Source organism: Puma concolor, chromosome E1 (assembly GCF_028749965.1).
Source record: "Puma concolor isolate L17-30 chromosome E1, mPumCon1.1.hap2, whole genome shotgun sequence".
Classification (NCBI taxonomy): domain Eukaryota; kingdom Metazoa; phylum Chordata; class Mammalia; order Carnivora; family Felidae; genus Puma; species Puma concolor.
In genome coordinates, this window is record NC_141680.1 from 43770382 (window position 1) to 43787015 (window position 16634).

Here is a 16634-nt window from a genome sequence, read left to right on the forward strand (position 1 = left end):
CACCCATGCCCCTGCCAGCAGCCCTGAAGCCAGGAGTAGGGCTGCTGAGGCCCCGGCTGGGGGGGGGGGGGGAGTGGGGGGGAAGCGCACCTGGTCTCTCAGCACAGCCCCCTCCCAACCCCAAGAACAGTCCCTGGGCAAAGCTCAGCCCCTTCTCAACCCCAGAGACTGTCCCTCCCTAGAATCTTTAGACTCGAAGCAAAACGTGACCCTCCTCCCCAGTGCCTCCCACCTCCACCGCCCACACCTCTGGGCCCCTGGCAGGAACTGTGCCTGGGGTCGGGACAGCTGGCAGTCCATGTGCTTCCACCCCCGCTTTCTCCCTGCTCCCAACTCCCAGGTTAAGACACAGGGGCAGGAGGAGGCCGATCTGGGGTGGGGGGACCTTAGCGGGGAAGGGGGCATGGATATAAAGAGCCCCGGGGGATCCTGGACAGATGCCCTTCTGCTGTGCCGCTCTGCGCCTGCCCAGAACCATGGTAATGTCTGATGGCCAAGTCCGGGAACCCTGTCAGCTGTGCTCTCCAGGAGCTTGGGGACGGAGGCTGGCACCAAGGGCCCTTCCCTAGGCACTAAGGGCATGAAGGAGTGAGGCCAGGGCAGCCCCTTCTGCCAATCTGATGGCCAGAACAGCTGCCAGGGTCTCCTGCCCCTGCTTTGGGCAGGGAGGATGAGGGGCGTGCCTGGTCAAGAGAGGGCTGAGGGTCCCAGAGGTCCTGGAGGGTGTGTATTAAGTGAATGGGTATCACAGTCTGTGAGTCACCAGACGTGCGCGTGCGTCGCCAGCACAAAATTCTCCGTGCACAGCTGGGGGCATGCGTGGGGATCCCCGGGCGGGCTTTCCAGGATGTGACCACATTAGGCATTCACGTAACATGTTTTATTGAGCACCTGCGAAGCGTCAGGCACTGTTCTAGGTGCTTGTGCTACATCTGTGAGCAAAACAGGCGAAAGGCCCAGGGGTGATGGTGCTTCCACTGGCCGGGGGCGGGGCGTGCCTCTTGGGAGAGATGAAGACAATTTTTAAAAGCACAGAATATAAAGGTTAAAGGAGAAATGGAGGGGGAAAGTAGAACCAGATGAACGGATGGGCTGCAACTGTAAACAGGGGTAGGACCCATTTAGGAGGTTGATTTTGAGCTGATGCCCGAGGCGGGGAGGAAGTTGGCCCTGCGGACCCCTGGAGGACTTCTTCCAGGCCCTGGAGAACGGCCTGTCTGGCATTTTTGAGGAACAGCAAGGAGGCGAGAGAGAGAGAGAGAGAGAGAGAGAGAGAGAGAGAGGTTGGAGGGGGGAGCTGGCCGCTGGCTCCACGCAGTCCTCCCGGTCCATCCGAGGGCGCGCGTCCCGGTTCATCCCCGCCAGCCGCGTTTCCCCGGTGCTTTACGCGCGCAGACGCATCACTGCGGGTCCAGCTGTGCCCCTCTCGGTCGGGACACCTGGGCACCGGGATGTCCCTGACGGCCTCGCGCGCCTGTGTGCGTCCCAGAGACAGACGCGCCGCTGAGCGTGAGCGCCGGCGCGGGGCTCGCCCACCCGGCCACTGGGCCCCCCGCGTGGGCGTCACGTGACACGCCCCTCCCCCGCGGCTCTGTCTGCCCCCCCCCTCCCCGCCAGACGCCTTCTCTGCGCTGCGCGTGCGCACTGGTCCTGGTGTGCCTGGTGCCGCTGCTGCTGCTGCGGCCCCGGGGCGCCCTGGGCGAGGAACTGCGGCTGCCGCAGCCCCCCGGGCCCAGGGCGGCCGATTGGCTCTCCAACTTCGCCCACTTCAACAAGTACCTGGAGAAGCTCTTCAACAGCAGGTGGGCGGGGGGGGGGGGGGGGGGGAGAGCGGGAGGGAGGACGGTGGGGGTGGGGGAGGAAACGGACGCCACCCGCACCCCCACCCACCGCTCCTGGCCTCCCCGTGATCTGTGCAAAGACGTGTGTTTCCCAGCGTGAAGTCTAAGGACCCCAAGAAATCGAAAAACGTTCAAAACCCCAAGAATGCCGCGAACACCACAAAAAGTCCACCAGCAAACACCGTGAAACCGCTACCAGAGAATGCTAGGAAACCTCCCCAACAGAACACCGGGAAACCCTAACCACTGACCTCCTCCCAGGGCCCCAGGTAGGAGAGCCTGGGCAGGCTGGCACCGATCGATCGATCGGGAGCTGCAGAACTGGGGGCAGGTTGGGCTGGAGGGAGAGGAAGCCCCTGGGTGGGGGCGGGGATACCGGGGCCGCAGGGACTTCCTTCTCCAGGCTGGGCCTTGATCTCTAGATGCCTGGCTCAAGTCTCCTCGCCCGCCGACCCGCTTTATATTCCCCGAGGAGCCTTAACTCCTACCTGCCCACCTCCCCCACCCCCAGTGAGAACAATAAAGAGAAATCTTTCTACGGCTTTAGTGACTTCTGGGGGGTGACTTCTGGGGGCCATAGGCTGAAGGGGACCTGTCCTTCAAGGGGGAGAGCGGACCCTGAAGCGCCTACTGCGAGTGAAAAAGACTCCCCTGCGGTTCTTCCCCGCCTTCTCCCTGCAGCCCAGCCACCTGCCCTCACCTTACACACATGCACCATTAGAGGGGGCTCTAACTAGAGGGCGAGCAGAGGTGAGAGGAGCCCGTCCCAGCAACCTCAAAGGAGGGGCTTCAGCCATGACCCCCCCCCACACACACACACACAGAAGCTTTGATGCTAGCCCAGATGTCCGTGTTGGCACAGGAACAAGCCGCAGTGCCTTTGCCTGCCCCTCAGGGTAAAGAATGTGTCCTGCGTTTCCTTGCAGGTCTGCCTCAGCCCCTCTGGCGATGAGCAGAGCAGAGGAAGAGGCAGGAGCCCAGCCTGGGGCCTGTCCCTGAGAAGCTGGGTGCCAGGGTGCCACTCTCCTCTGGGGGCTGGTGGCCATCAGAAGGCCTGGGCAGGGGCAGGGGCTGTCAGCAGCAGACGCACCTCTCCTGAGCCAATTCTCAACACACAAGTGTGTCCTGAGCAGGATCCTAATTCCTGCCCCGGGGAGGTGTCTACCTCTCTCCCTGTTCAGAGCCTATCCCCTTAGCTGCCAGAGAACATTCTGGGGCTTTGGCCTCCGTCATCCAAACTCAGACTTTGTTCTGCTGAAACCGGCCCCCTCCCATCCACCCACTTGGGTTTGAGAATCACCTTCAGCCATGCCTTTGCCTCATAGCTGCCACACACACACACACACACACACACCCTATCCCATCCCACCTACTCAAGGTGTCCAAGAAGGGCAAGGGCTGGAGAAGGCCACTGGGGCCCACCGAGACTCGAGACTTATCCTCAGTGCAGGCCTCCTTGGGGCAGAATCCGGGTCCTTAGCCTCATGGGACCAGAGTGTCGAAGCCGAAGACTGGACTCCTGGGGGTGGCTGGAACTCTCGGCTAACCCAGCCTCCTCCCAGAAGGCCGACTCCCCCTGCGGCCTCCCCTCCTGCAGCTGCGTGAGCAGCTCCTACACCAGGATTTCACTACTTCTGAGGACAAGTTCTCTCTAAGTTTCTGGTCCTCCCAAGACGCTTCCTTCTCATCACGGAAAGCCTGCCCTCCAGAGCCCCATCCAGGAGCCACGCGGAGTTCACCGTCACCCTCTTCCAGAAGGTGCAGCTTCGCGTGTTTGAAACACGTTTCCTCTCTGCTCATCTTTCTACATGCTTCATGGATGCAGCTGGTTGGCCGGGAGCTGCAAACCAGTCTGCCCCTCAAAGGCTCCCATTTACTAAGCATTTACCTGGGTCGAGGACCACGCTAAGTGTTTTATATGTGTTAGTTCACATCACGCTCACGACAACCCTGTCATCCTTCCCACTCTACAGATGAGGAATCTGAGGCTCAGAGAGGTTATAGCCCTGCCCCAAAGCACACAGACAGAAAGTGGCAGATCCTGGAATCAGACCCAAGTTCATCTGATTCTATAGCCAATGCCGTAGCCCTGTATTACTAGCTTGCTGTCTGCGCAGGACCTTGGATAAGCGGCTGTACCTCTCTGAGCCTCGGTTTCGTCCTCCGTAGAGTGAGGCTAACAGTATCTCCCTCACAGCGTTGTTGAATGCGCCTGGCACACGGTAAGCTCCTTTTCCCAACAGTCTGCACATGACCCCATCTCCAGATCCTTCCCTGTCACAGTCCCCCTCCACCGGCCACGCTTCCGCCGGGCCCCGTGCCCCCTGATGAGCCGTGTTCCTATTGAACGTGCACAGTGACACATCTCTGACCTGTCCAGGGAAGGGTGGCTCTTAATGCCGCTGATGCAGCACCAGTCATGACTTAGCACCAGTCATTCCTCAGGGCTGGGCCGTTGCCCCTGCCCACCACCCCCACCCTGTGTCAAGGACACTTTAGTATAAATTAGTACTTCACCTATTGCCTGGGTGTAGGAAAGAATTGGTGGAGGAGAGGGTACGTTTAGGGGCAGGGCTGTCATCAGACTGTTGACCAGGAAAGTCTAAAGTGCTGAAATGGGAAAATTCAAGCCTCACTGACTTGCTGAATGGCCTTGAAGGAGTCCCCGCCTCCCCTGGGCCTGCCCCTCTGTGAAGTGGGGAGGAGGAGCTGAAGGGCTCTGAAGACCCCACAGACCTTCTGGATCGTTGACAGTACCCTCCTTTCCCCTCTTTGCCTCCCTCCCCTCCCCCTTTCTCTCCTGAGCACTCGGCCTGCTCCTCCCCCCCACCCCGGCCCCCCCCCAGGGGTCCACAGAGACACACAGAGAAGCTGTGACTTTGATTTGCTTTATTTAGTCTGCGGAGGAGCAGCGGGGAGCAAGCTTTGGCCATTGCCAAGGGCGCAGAGGGGAGAGCTGGGCTGGCACTGCCCTTGGAGCCAGAGGAAGCAGGCGGTGGCGTTACACGTCCATCGGGCTGAGCTCCCTGTGAGAAGAGGGCAGGACATGGCAGTGGGGGTGGACAGTCCTTGCGCCCTCGCGAGACGTCAGGCTAACTCTGGGCCTGTGTTCTCCCCTCCCCCCACCCCCATTACAGCCCCCGGGGATCTGGGCACACACAGCAGGGAAGCAAACCTACCTGGGGGCAGCTGCGTGGGGAGAGCCCCACTCCAAGATGTCCAGCGTTTCTCCTCTGTCTCTTTTCCCATACCTGGGGGGGGGGGGGGGGTGGAGAGGCAGAGGGCGGGAAGACCTGTGCCCAGGGGCCAGCCCACCCGCCTCATGCCCACCCTTGGGCACCATCCCACCCAGGGCCTAGGGCTCCAGGCCTGGTCAGTAGACATGCTCTGCTTTCCCAAGAGCATGGCTGGGCTCATGGGCCAGGGCCGCGGGGACGGGGATTTCTCTCCCTCTCTCTCGCGCACACCTGGGCCTGGTCAGCATGTTGATGTATCTGCGGAGCTCGGCTGCATACTGGGCCATCTGCTCCGGCGTGGCATTGTCCCCCGGGTACACCGGCTCCAGCGGGGCCCCCCGGGCACCCAGCGGTGGCTGCAGCAACAGAGCCACACAGGCGGACAGGAGCAGCAGGGAGAGGCAGCGGCGGGCGACAGGCATCTGAGGAACGAGGAGCAGGAGGATAGAGGCAGAGCCGAGTCCACCTGCCCGACCCCTTGACCCATCACTCATTTGTCCAAGCCCGGGGACAAAGGGGCAGAGTGAAGGGCTATTCGGCCCCCACCACCCCACCTGCTAGACCCTGCCCTGGGGAAGCACGGACAGCCAGGTCACGACCTGCCCAGCAGCCGGAGCTCAGCCAGGCCCTCGGCACAGTCGAAAGTGTGGCAGAGAAGGTGGGGGACGTGGGGCAGGGGAGCCAGGACTCACGACATCCAGAACCTTGTGGCTCTGAGGAGGCAGACGCGGGGTGGGATGTAGGGGTGCTCCAGCTCACCGACTGAGTGGGAGCACACAGAATGAACTTGGGAACCCAAGGACCGAAATCCCCAGCCCGTGGGTCTGCCGCCCCCCTCCGCCGCCAGGGTTGACATCCAGGTACAGCTCCTGGAGAGGACGCTGTCGCCCGTGTCACCCTCAGCCGATAGGCACGGTTGCACGCTCAGACCCCGGCCCCCCCCCCCCCCGAGGTCATGGTCACGCACATTTGTGTGCGTGGCCACCACCCACTCCCCGCACACGTTTTCTGCCTTCTGGTCAGCAGACTGCTCTTCCAGGGTGGCAGATTCGTCCAGGTGTAGAGTCCACTCCAAGCAGGACCTCAGAACCCCCGACACCCACCCCTGCTCTGCAAGGCATCAAGTCCTTCCCCCATCCCAGGCCCGAGGCCCAAGGAGTCTGCAGAGGGTGGCCCTCACCCCGGCTGAGACCGCTTACCCTGAGTCCTGAGTGCGCACGCGCACGCCTGCCTCAAGCCGAAGGGTGCCCGGGCCCCTCAGCTGTACCCTTTTATAGTCCTCAGCCCCCCAGAGTCCCCGCCTCCAGTCAGCCTCTCTCACTCCCCTGCCCTCACCCCTCCTCCCACCGTCTCCCTGGTACCCACAACGCCAGGGCCGGGAGGGGGCCAGGGCAGTGTTGTAGGTGCCAGGCCAGCCGCATAACAGGTAAAAGTGAACCACGGTAAGTCTCCCGTGGGCCCCCACCCAGGCACCATCACAGGCTTGGTTCCAGGAGGACGTGGGTTCTAGGACCTCAGGATGACTGAAAGGCTCTGGTCCTAGGCCTTGGGACAGCCCCTCAGGCCTCCTGGGGATTAACTGGGATCCTCAGATGAAATCCCTCGGGGGGCCTAAGATTGAGGCTCTGGGTAGGAGACTCCAGGACCGAGTCTGGACTTCCTTTCCAGGTCGTGAGGAGAACAAAGGGGGAACAGGGCGGTTGCCTGAGGTAACTAGACAGTGTGGGAAGGAGGGGAGACCCAGGCAGGGCGGAACCTTCTCCCCGCTGGTGTGTAGGGTGAACCTGAGAACCGATATGACTGGGGTCGGGGGAACTGGCGTGGGGGGATCGGGTGCCAGACCCATTTCCCAGAGCTCCTTTCCAAGCCACTGATGAAACCAGCATCATCTGCAAAGCCTTGAATTTTCCAGCGTGCTCCAAGCCCCATCAACTCACCGAGTCCCTGCGACAACTCCTCGCACGGACTCAGAAACCAACTCAGAGATACTAAGTAACTAGCCTCAGGCCACGTAACTCGTCCTTGGCAAATCCAGAGTTTAACACCACGTCTGACTCCAAAATCTGGACTCCTTTTTCCTAAGCGGGGCTGTCAAAGTATCCTTATAATTGGCCACTTTTTGGCCAAGAAGTGTGAGGCTCACAGAGGTGAAGACACCTGCCCGAGACCACACAGCTGCGTAAGACTCAAGTTCTGGCTTAGAATCCCCACCCCACGATCCCAGCTGTGCCGCCTCACCTGCACCCCCCAGGAGCCGCTGGGTCTGCCCTACTAAGCAACCCTCCCTCAACCCCAGCCCCCTCCCCAGCTCAGGCCCAGGAGCAGTAACTCGCTGGGTTACCGGGACGTCCACATCCTGGCTCTGCCGTTGGCTTGGTGTGAGCCTGGGCAAGAGTCCTTTTTCCGCCTCTCTGAGTTTTGATTTTCCGCAAGACCGTGAGGATAAAAAAGCAAATCTCAGTAAATGTCAGTGTTCTGCCTTGTTTCTCTCAATTCTTTTGTTTGTTTATTTTTAAGTTTTTATTTATTCCGAGAGGGAGAGCGAGCGCGCTAGCGAGCTAGTGGGGGAGGGGCAGAGAGAGAGAATCCCAAGTAGGCTCCACACTGGCAGCGCGGAGCCCCAAGCAGGGCTCGAATTCACCAACCACCCTGGGATCATGACCCAAGCTGAAACCAAGAGTCTGACGCTTAACTGACCGAGCCACCCAGGCGCCCCTTGTTTTTCTCATTTCTGATTTCTGGTAACAAGAAGAACAATAATGCTTCACCGGACGACAGCTTACATCCCAAAAGCAAATTGGGAGGTGCGTCTGTTTGGGCAAGCCCTGGCCCTGGGGCCCACTTTGCAAAACGAGGGTGGCGAGGCGGCAGAGGCTGCATTGTGCCACCAGGGGGCGCCAGGCTCCAACCCTAGTTCGGAGGGCCTGGCCTCCCGCCAGATCACAGCCTGGTGGGACCTGTTTGCCATTACCCCCGTCAGGACGGAGCCCCCTTCGGACAGAGGGTAGATCTGGGGATTGACCTGAGTGCCAGAGCCATGTAGAGCTGTGTCTTGTGCCTACGAAATGACGTGTATTCCACCATGTCAACCGAACCTATAGCTTTCATTTTTCTCCTTTGCGAACAACAGATTCCCCTTCTGGGTCCTCTCCGGGGTGTTGGGGCAAAGAGAAAGAGGCTGTGGATGTGCTTTCTGAGCTGTATGGCCACTTCCAGAACTGAGCTACGCTTCTCACTCGTCTTCATAGGCCCAAAGGCTGCTGTGGAGCCCTGCTTAGAGGAGGCCCCGAGTACTTCCCGGCAGGCAGACTGAAGGAAGATGAAAACCCCCCTCTCCGCCTGCCCACCCCCATGCCCTCTAGGACGGGGAGGATGGCCACTGGGCAGCGTTGGGGGTGGGGTGAGGGCTCGGCTGAAACTAGGCGAGGAACACCCCAGGAACACGTGGGGTCCCAGGGTGAGGCCGAGGGCGCGGTCGCAAGCGGGATGGGGGGGGTCCCCACATAGGCGACAGGACCGCAAGGCCAGGAATTTGACAAGCCTCGCATCCTCCATGACCACCTGTCCCAAGGCTGCCTCCAAAGCGGCCTGGCCCAGCTCTTAGGCCAATGCCTCTTTCCCGCACTGGGTGGTCGCAGCAAAGGTGCGGAAAGGCGGCTGCCCCCAGATGCCAGGAGCCCAGGGGGTCCCCTCTTCCCTGGAGAAACCCTTAGGCTGAAGATAGCTGTCACACACACACACGCACACGCCTTGAGCCCGCTTCCCACGCCCTCGAAATCAACTCAGGCCCGACTAGGGGCTCAGGTCACCCATTTGGAGCTTGGACTCTGCCCCCCCATTTTTCTCCCCCCGGGAGACTCCAACTGCACCCAGGGCCCTGCCGCACAGAATTCAGTATTTTCCCCTCCCTGCCCACAGCACCTGCAAATATAAATCCTATCCTCGTCAGCCTAGATTTTTCCAAAAGCGGGGGCTGGATGGGGAAGGAAGGGCATTTTCCCTTGGGGTAGTTGGAAGGGAGAGTTGTCACAGCAGTTTGGAGAAGCGTTAGAAGTGGAGGAGAAGGGTGAAGGATAACAGAGGGTGTTAATAAGCCCCTGCCAGGCTGTGCCCAGCTGACCTGGGCTGTAGTTACTCCTCACGAGCTCCACCACCCACCAGCTGTGTGACCTTTGGCAAAGTACATAACCTCTCTGAGTCCCCTTAAAGTAGCGAACTGTCACTATTATCGTTCAAGGTGTAAGTCTCCCCGAATGACCGGTGAAGAAATATGTGCAGGGAAATGAGATGACGAGGCCAAGGTCACACGGCTGCTAATGGCAGACCCTAATCCAGATCTTTCGTCTCTGAGGCCCCTGCACCAGCCATGGGCTCCCTGCCGTTGAAGGAGTCGTGGGGGAGAGCCCCGTGTGACAGCTCAGATTCAGACTCTCAGGATTCCCACCTGTTTGATGAAGAGATGGACCCAGATGATTTCCAGACGGTGTTCAAAGGAGATCGCGTTTGTAACAGATAACACGAGTTGCCCCAATACTCACTCTCTCCTCTTTCCATCACAGAAGAGCTTGGGGGCGTTGGTGGTATAGTGACCAGGACAGCTGCCTTCCATAAAAGAGCCTGAGGGGCGCCTGGGTGGCTCAGTGGGTTGAGCGCCTGACTTCCGCTCAGGTCGTGATCTCACGAGTTGGTGAGTTCAAGCCCCACATCGGGCCTTGCCCTGAAGGGGTAGAGCCCGCTTCGGATTCTCTGCATCCCCGCCCCCCGCCCCCCGCCCCTAAAATAAACGCTAAACAAAAAAATTTTTTTTAATAAAGATAATAATAAAAGAGCTTGAGCTGGGCACAGGGCCACCCAGCTGAAGACCTCTCCTGGGGTGCTCTCCTGGTGAGGTGGGGTCACGTGACTAAGTGTTAACCAATGAGACGCGCGTTTACGTGTCTCGTGCTGCTCTGTTTCTAGGAGTGCGCGTGGGGTCCCAAGGCAGATTGTAGCAAATATGACCACAGAAATACCTCCTATCCCGTGTGTAGTTCTACAATGGGGTCCGTGTCCCCTCTTCTCGAATGCGGGCGGGCCTGTGACCGCTTTGACCAACAGAGTTGGAAAGGTGATATGTGGCTTGTGAGGCCAGGTCATAAAAGACGGTCGTTTATGGGTTGAATGGTGTCCCCACCCCCCAAATTCGTGTGTCAAAATCCTAACTCCCGGTACCTCAGGATGCAACCTTATTTGGAAATAGGGTCATTGCAGATGTGACTAATTAAGGTGAGGTCAGACCGGAGCAGGGTGGACCCCTATTCTGTTATGACTGCTGTGTTGTTGTTTTCTTCTAAATTTTTTTTTAACATTTATTTATTTTTGAGAGACAGAGAAACAGAGTGTGAGCAGGGGAGGGGCCGGGAGAGAGGGAGACAGAGAATCTGAAGCAGGCTCCAGGCTCTGAGCTGTCAGCACAGAGCCCGATGCGGGGCTCGAACCTACGAACCGTGAGATCGTGACCTGAGCCAAAGTCAGACGCCCCACCAACTAAGCCACCGAGGCGCCCCAGCTGCTGTGTTTAAATAAAAGGGCGATTTGGACACAGAAACAGATGTGCAGAGAGGGAAGACGAGGTGAAGAAATAGAGAAACTGTCTACAAGCCACAGAGAGAGGCCTGGAACAGACCCTTCCCTCACAGCCCTGCCAAAGCCTTGGTTCCAGACTTCCCAGCTCCAGAACTGCTGGGAAACCACCCGGTTTGTGGTCTTTTGTCACAGCAGCCCCAGGAATCCCCAGTCACTGGATCCTCCTGGATCCTCCTGGAGCACTCACCCTGGGGGAGCCAGCTACCGTGTAGGTCCCACTCCCCCGTCAATATCGTGCAGGTGCGGGGTCAGCAGACCCAGCCGAGCCCCCAGCCAGCAGCCAGCAGTGGCCATGTGAGGAAGCCTTCTTGGGCATCAGCCACAGGGGTGCCCTCAACCGACCTCAGCCCCAGCCAGCCTCTGACTGTCATTGCGTGAAACATTCCAAGTGGCAAGTGCCGAGCGGAGCCCTTTCCAAGCCTGGCCCACAAAAGCATGAGTGAAAGGAAAGGGTGTTTGAGACTGCTAAGTCTGAGGGTCACTGTGACACAGCATAGTGACAGCATGCCTGCACTTTCCCTTTCCTTCCATTCCCACTGATTGGAACACAGAGGGGGTGAGGGGCCATCTTCAGTCATGTAGAGGAGGGCATTGGGATGCCACAAAATAGGACCCTGGGCTTCGGGATGTCCTCGGGGAAGGGAGCTGCCGACTCCCCAGATGCCACTTAAATTTTATATAAAAGAGAAAGAAACTTCTGGGGCGCCCGGGTGGCTCAGTTAAGCGGCCAACTTCAGCTCAGGTCATGATCTCACGGTTCGTGAGTTCGAGCCCCGCGTCGGGCTCTGGGCTAACAGCTCGGAGCCTGGAGCCTGCATCGGATTCTGTGTCTCCCTCTCTCTCTGCCCACCCCCCGCCCCTGCTCATACTTTCTCTCTCTCTCTCTCTCTCTTTCAAAAATTAATAAAACAGTAAAAATTAAAAAAAAAAAAAGAGGAAAGAAATTTCTGTCTTGTTCAAGCCACTGCTGATTCTCCCTCTATTTAAAAAGCCAAATCAATATTCTAGCAATACGGTGTGCGTAAGACAAATAGCTCGGTGCTAGAGCACGTAAGTGCTTCTTTCAGAAGGTAGCTATTATTGTCACCATTCATATCACATCTAAGGCCCCTCCGGCTGCCACATGGGTGGGGTCTGGTTAATCCACCGGTTCAATACTCCAAGGCAACAGGTGCACACCCCTGTCACTGGTGGTCAACCAGACATGTCAAACTGAAACGGTCTGTGGCCACACATAATTCACAGCAGGGGTCTCTTCCCTCAGCCTCAAACTGACCGCCAGGCAGGCCGCCAGCCAGGCGACCATGGACACCGACGCAGGCACGCACCGTCCCACTCCTCTGACAACACAGAATGAACCAAAGCTCCTGGCAGCCATTCTGTGTTCCCACCCCTCCTCTCCTGGTGCGGAGGGAGTGGGATGGGAGGAGAGAAGAGGGGGGCAAAATGACACGGGAAGCGGCTAGCGGCTAGTGACAGGGCAGTAGGGAGACGGAACCAGAGACGCTAACTCTACCCCCGAGAAATCAGGAGAGGCTTCTGGGAGGAGGTGAATACTACCCTGAAGCTGATTTCCAGACCCTTCCCTGCAGGCAGGAGAGTGGCCTGGACAAAGGCTTGGAGCATCTGAGTCCACATCGCTTGCGATGTGCACCAGGCCCCGGGCCTGCCTTCACTTCACCCTTCCGGCTCCACTCGAGGCAGCAGCACAGAAGAGGAGAGAGTCAGAGCCCCGGCCCCCTAGGATCTTCTCTCCTCCCATAGTCACCTAAGTGCAAATAGTCCTGCGAGACCCCTACCTCCGAAGTGACGCACGCAGCCTTCCCGACCTTCTGACCCTCACCGGGTCTGGGGTTTGGGCTTCAATCCAATGCTCCGCCACACCCCCACCCCCAGCTCCCTGCCTTGGGCTTGTCCGTGTCCTGCTGCCCCAGAGGCCCAGGTGAGAACCCACAGATGGAGGAGGCTGTGTTTGAGCGGGCAGACATAGGCCTGTCCTTCAGGGGTTCCTCAGACTTAGCAGGGAGACCGGGAACAGCAACATGGACAGAACAGAGCAGCGGCCATGAGAGCTGGGCTGCCTCAGAGGGAAGTGTGCAGATCAGGGACAATCAGGAAGGCTTCCTGGACGAAAGGGGCTGGGAAGGAAGGGTATCAGGGAAGATCAGCCTGCAGGCAAGGTCTGGGATTCTTCTGTCATCTGTATGTACAGAGTGGTCAGGGACTTGGGTCAGACTCCAGTTCAGACGTCCCAAGCGCCTTCAGCCTTCAGTGTCCAGTCTAGAGAAGGGCGGGGTGGGGGGCAGCACTGGAGGGTGTCCCCATAGCCTTGTCACTAGGAAAGCACAGTTAGTGACTTAGCCATGGAGTGGGAATTCAGCAACGTGGGGGAGGGCACTGCTAAGGGAAGGGCACCCTCCACACTCCCACTGCCCCTCCTGCCCAGGGAATGGGAGATGTGAGAAATGACCCCTCCCCCTAGCACACATACACCCACCTCAACCCCGCCCCCTGCCCCATGACTTCCTCCACAGTCCCATCTTGGATCCCATCTCTGCTCCCAGCCACTCTCCTAGGCTGCCTCGCCGGCTCCCTTCCACCCCAGCCCCCCATCCTGTCCCAGCTCTCCTTCCGCTCCTCCCTGCCCCTTGTCAGGAACTTTCATCCTGCCCCACTTCCAACCCAACAGGAGAGTGCCACCGAGGCCCCTTGCTTGGGCCACAGTGTCTTCTCTTAGCTCAGAGCCCAGGGGAGCTCCCAGCCCTGTCCTGGGAAGTCTTTTGTCTGGGGCGCCCAGTCTTCTCCGATCCTTCCACCCTCCCCTCCCCCCCACCCCGGATGCCACCTCCACGAAGGAGAAGGGAAAGGAAATACGCACACATTCCGTTTCAGTGAAATTTGCTCTTTATTTGGGGACCAGGGAAAGACCACACACAGCCCTCCAGCCCAGGGGCCGGGGGCACGGAGAAATGGGATGAAGACCCCATCCAGCACCCCCACCCCCTCCCAGGCACAGTAGGCAGCGAGAGGAACCCAGGTTCCGGGGTCAGGAGCACACATGCAAACGAGGTCGGTGCAATCGGCGTGTCTCCCAGGAGGCTTTGGGGTCGTCACCACATGTACGCGCCTTCTGGCCTGTAGGACCGAAAGGAAAGGAATCGCCCAGAGCCGGCCTCGGATCCAGGCGTGAGAACGCCAGGTGGTGGGGCCAGGGTGGGGGCTCCGTGGGGCCGCACATCCCACACCGAGCACTAGGGGACAAGACGGGTGGCCGGGGGGGGGGGGGGGGAGGGGGGGCTTTTACCGTGACTTGACCTGGCGGTCCTCGCCGTCGGGGAAGAGCAGTTTCGAGAGGACCGCTTCTGGGCTGTCTCGTTTCCCGTACCTGGGGGCGGGGGTCGGAGGGGGCGGGGTCAGGCGCGGGCACGCCCCCGGGCGGAGGGGGAGGCGGGGGCGGGGGCGGGGGCGGGAGCCCCAGGGACCCGGCTCCGAGGCCGGCGCACGCGCTCACCGCTGCCGAGTGACCAGGTTGAGGTAGTGGCGCAGCGTCGCGTAGTAGCGGCTCAGCTCTTCCGGCGACGCGTCTTCGCCGGGAGCCTCGGGTTTGGCGGGGTAGGCGTGGACCAGCGCCCCCAGGCAGGCGAGCAGGGCCAGCAGCACTGTGGCCACGGCGGGCCACGGCCGGCGCACGGTCACCATCTGGAGAGGGGGCAGTGGGTCGTGGGCCATCCCCCGCCTCGACACCCGACGGCGGGAGGCGGCCTGCCGTCGGGGCCCACGTTTCCCGGCCTGTGCAGGACCGCCAACGGACCGAGGCTCAGCTGCTGGCTCGCCGTGTGTTCTGCGGCACTGCCCCGTCTGTGCCTCAGTTTCCCTGTCAGGGAGGCATAAGCCCTGCCGGCCTCCCCAACCCCCGCCCGTGCTAGAGATAAAGGGCTATGCTGGCCACTCAGCCCCAGTTTCCACCATCCCAGGCTCAGTTTCCCCACAAAATAGCCCGGGTTCCCCGGCAACAGGCCATTCCTGGTCCCGGGCCACTCACGGCGACAGTTCTGGAAGCGGAAATGAGCAGGTGGAAGGCGAGAGGAGTCCCAAGGGCTGGACTGCTGCAGGTCGGGCTGTGGCCTCCTCCTCTGCTCAGCGCTTTCCCTGCGGGGCTTATATCCCCGGCCTGGGAAGGGAGGGGGAGTCCGAGGAGGGGGTGGGGAGCTCGAGGCGTGGGGAAGGCCCTTCCTCCTCCTTGCCTCCACCCCTGCCAGACCGCTGAGCTTCCACCCAGACAGTGCGTGACGTCTCCACCTTGTAGGAGATGAGGGGGCAGGCGCCAGGCTCAAACTCAGACTCTGGACAGAGCCTGAGCCCCATCTTCACCCCACAGCCCCCCAACAGCAGGTGTAGCCTCCTGAGGAGGTGAAGCGTTTGTATCTAGACTCCTGGGGCAGCCCCTAAGGCCAGGGGTGAGATTGTATCTTCCCTAGCCTGCCCATGGGTGGGAATAAGGGACACAGACCGGACCCTTGACCTCCAGCCAGTGGGACCTGTGACCATTCCGTGGAAAAGGCAACCTCGCTCAGCAATACCTTGGAGAGGGGCTGAGGAGTGGCAGGATCTGTGGGGAAAGCCTCTTTCTACTGGAGGTGGGGTAGGAGCCATGACCATGACTCTTGACCTTTATGATCCTGGAGGAGAGGCCTCTCTGGACACCCCACCATGTCCCTTCTCTGTGAAAGAGTTGGGAAGAGTTGAGAGGAGGCAGAGGCCAGTCCTCCCCCAGAAGCAGCTGAGTCTGACACCTGCACATCCAGCCTGACACACACAGACCCCACCCCCACCCCGGCCCGAGCAGGCCTGGCACAGAGATCCCCTCCAAAGCAGTTCACCCCTTCCCCATCCAGGTGTTACCCAGGCTCTGCTGTCTTCTCAGGTTGAGTGATGCCCATGCACGTGCCACTCTCCCCAGCCCGTTGCCGTCTCCACCGGGGTCTGAGGCCGAGATCCTCACCCAGGGCCTTTGAAAGAAAGAGGAAGGGCCCACTGTTTATCAGGCACCTACTGTGCACTGCGCAGAACAGGCTTTCAGCGCGACGACACAATGAGCTGAGTTTATCCCCGTTTTTACAGATGAGGAAACTGAAGCTCTGAGAGAGGAGGGAACCCAGGATGCAAACAAGAGGAAAGGGCTGGGGCAGGGCCCTCTCGGCCGAGGGGCGGAAAGGCTCACTACCTGGAATGATCAACCACAGGGCTCAGAAGGTGGGCGTGGGGGAAGGGGAGGGGAGGCTAATTTGGGGGCCTGCTCCCCTTTTGGAGAGGCCAGCCGCATCGGACCTACCTGCCCCCATTGGAAAAAGGGGGTTGTTGGGGAGTCTCTCCATAAAGCCCTTTCCAGGTCTCCCCTCCCCCATCTGGCCAGAGCCCCCAGTGTTTCCCTCTGTCCCATCGGACCCTGAGGGCAGGAGGGGCCATCTTGGTTGTGGGCCAGCCCCTCCGCCCTCTAGGACAGATGGCCGTGGGTGTTATTTTTAGAGCTCTCTCAAGGTGGAGAGTCTAAGGCTCCCTCAATCATCTTTTTACAGGTTCAATCACCTGCACTCTCCGGAAATGGCTCCTTATCAACTAGTCAGGCCCCATGGGCCCCCGCACACCCTAAGAAAGGCCAGGGCAGCACGCTGAGTGTGGAGGCGGAAGAGGGCATAGACCTTATACTCAGAGGGAGGAGAAAAATCATTCACCCCAAGGGCAGGTCTTGGCCCTGTTCTCCAGGAACCCCAGTCTCAGAGGAGAATCATAGCCATACCCTTGGGGATCCCCAGTCCGAGGGGAGGGGAGCAGCAGTATCACTGGGGAGCCCCAAACCAAGGGAGGAGGCACTCCACGATCCACGTAGAGCCCCAGTCTGGAGAGTTCCCAGGACACAGGGACAGGGAGGAAA

General features: G+C 59.9%; 3 protein-coding genes and 1 long non-coding RNA gene across 4 annotated transcripts in view; 1 reads left to right on the forward strand and 3 right to left on the reverse strand.

The window, feature by feature from the left end:
• The first annotated feature begins 1722 nt into the window (after positions 1–1722).
• LOC147574384 (uncharacterized) lies at positions 1723–2383 on the forward strand. Its single transcript, XR_015243733.1, has 2 exons — positions 1723–1802; positions 1937–2383. It is a non-coding gene; the product is annotated as an uncharacterized LOC147574384 (long non-coding RNA).
• A 2332-nt stretch (positions 2384–4715) lies between these two features.
• On the reverse strand, positions 4716–6339 carry PPY (pancreatic polypeptide). Its single transcript, XM_086687461.1, has 4 exons — positions 6277–6339; positions 5309–5499; positions 5021–5092; positions 4716–4867 (listed from the first exon to the last, which is right to left on the reverse strand). The coding sequence occupies exons 2-4, from the start codon at positions 5497–5499 to the stop codon at positions 4843–4845; spliced, it is 288 nt and encodes a 95-aa protein (XP_086543587.1). The 5' UTR covers positions 6277–6339; the 3' UTR covers positions 4716–4842.
• A 7249-nt stretch (positions 6340–13588) lies between these two features.
• Positions 13589–15421, reverse strand: PYY (peptide YY). The gene is made up of 5 exons (XM_086687466.1): positions 15283–15421; positions 14745–14873; positions 14214–14401; positions 14007–14087; positions 13589–13837 (listed from the first exon to the last, which is right to left on the reverse strand). The coding sequence occupies exons 3-5, from the start codon at positions 14399–14401 to the stop codon at positions 13813–13815; spliced, it is 294 nt and encodes a 97-aa protein (XP_086543592.1). The 5' UTR covers positions 14745–14873; positions 15283–15421; the 3' UTR covers positions 13589–13812.
• Positions 15422–15563: 142 nt separating this feature from the next.
• Positions 15564–16634, reverse strand: part of TMEM101 (transmembrane protein 101) — a 41507-nt gene continuing 40436 nt past the window's right edge. Inside the window, exon 5 of the mRNA XM_086687465.1 lies at positions 15564–15711. Coding sequence (XP_086543591.1) covers positions 15579–15711 — 133 coding nt within the window. The 3' untranslated portion in view covers positions 15564–15578. The remainder of the gene's footprint in view (positions 15712–16634) is intronic.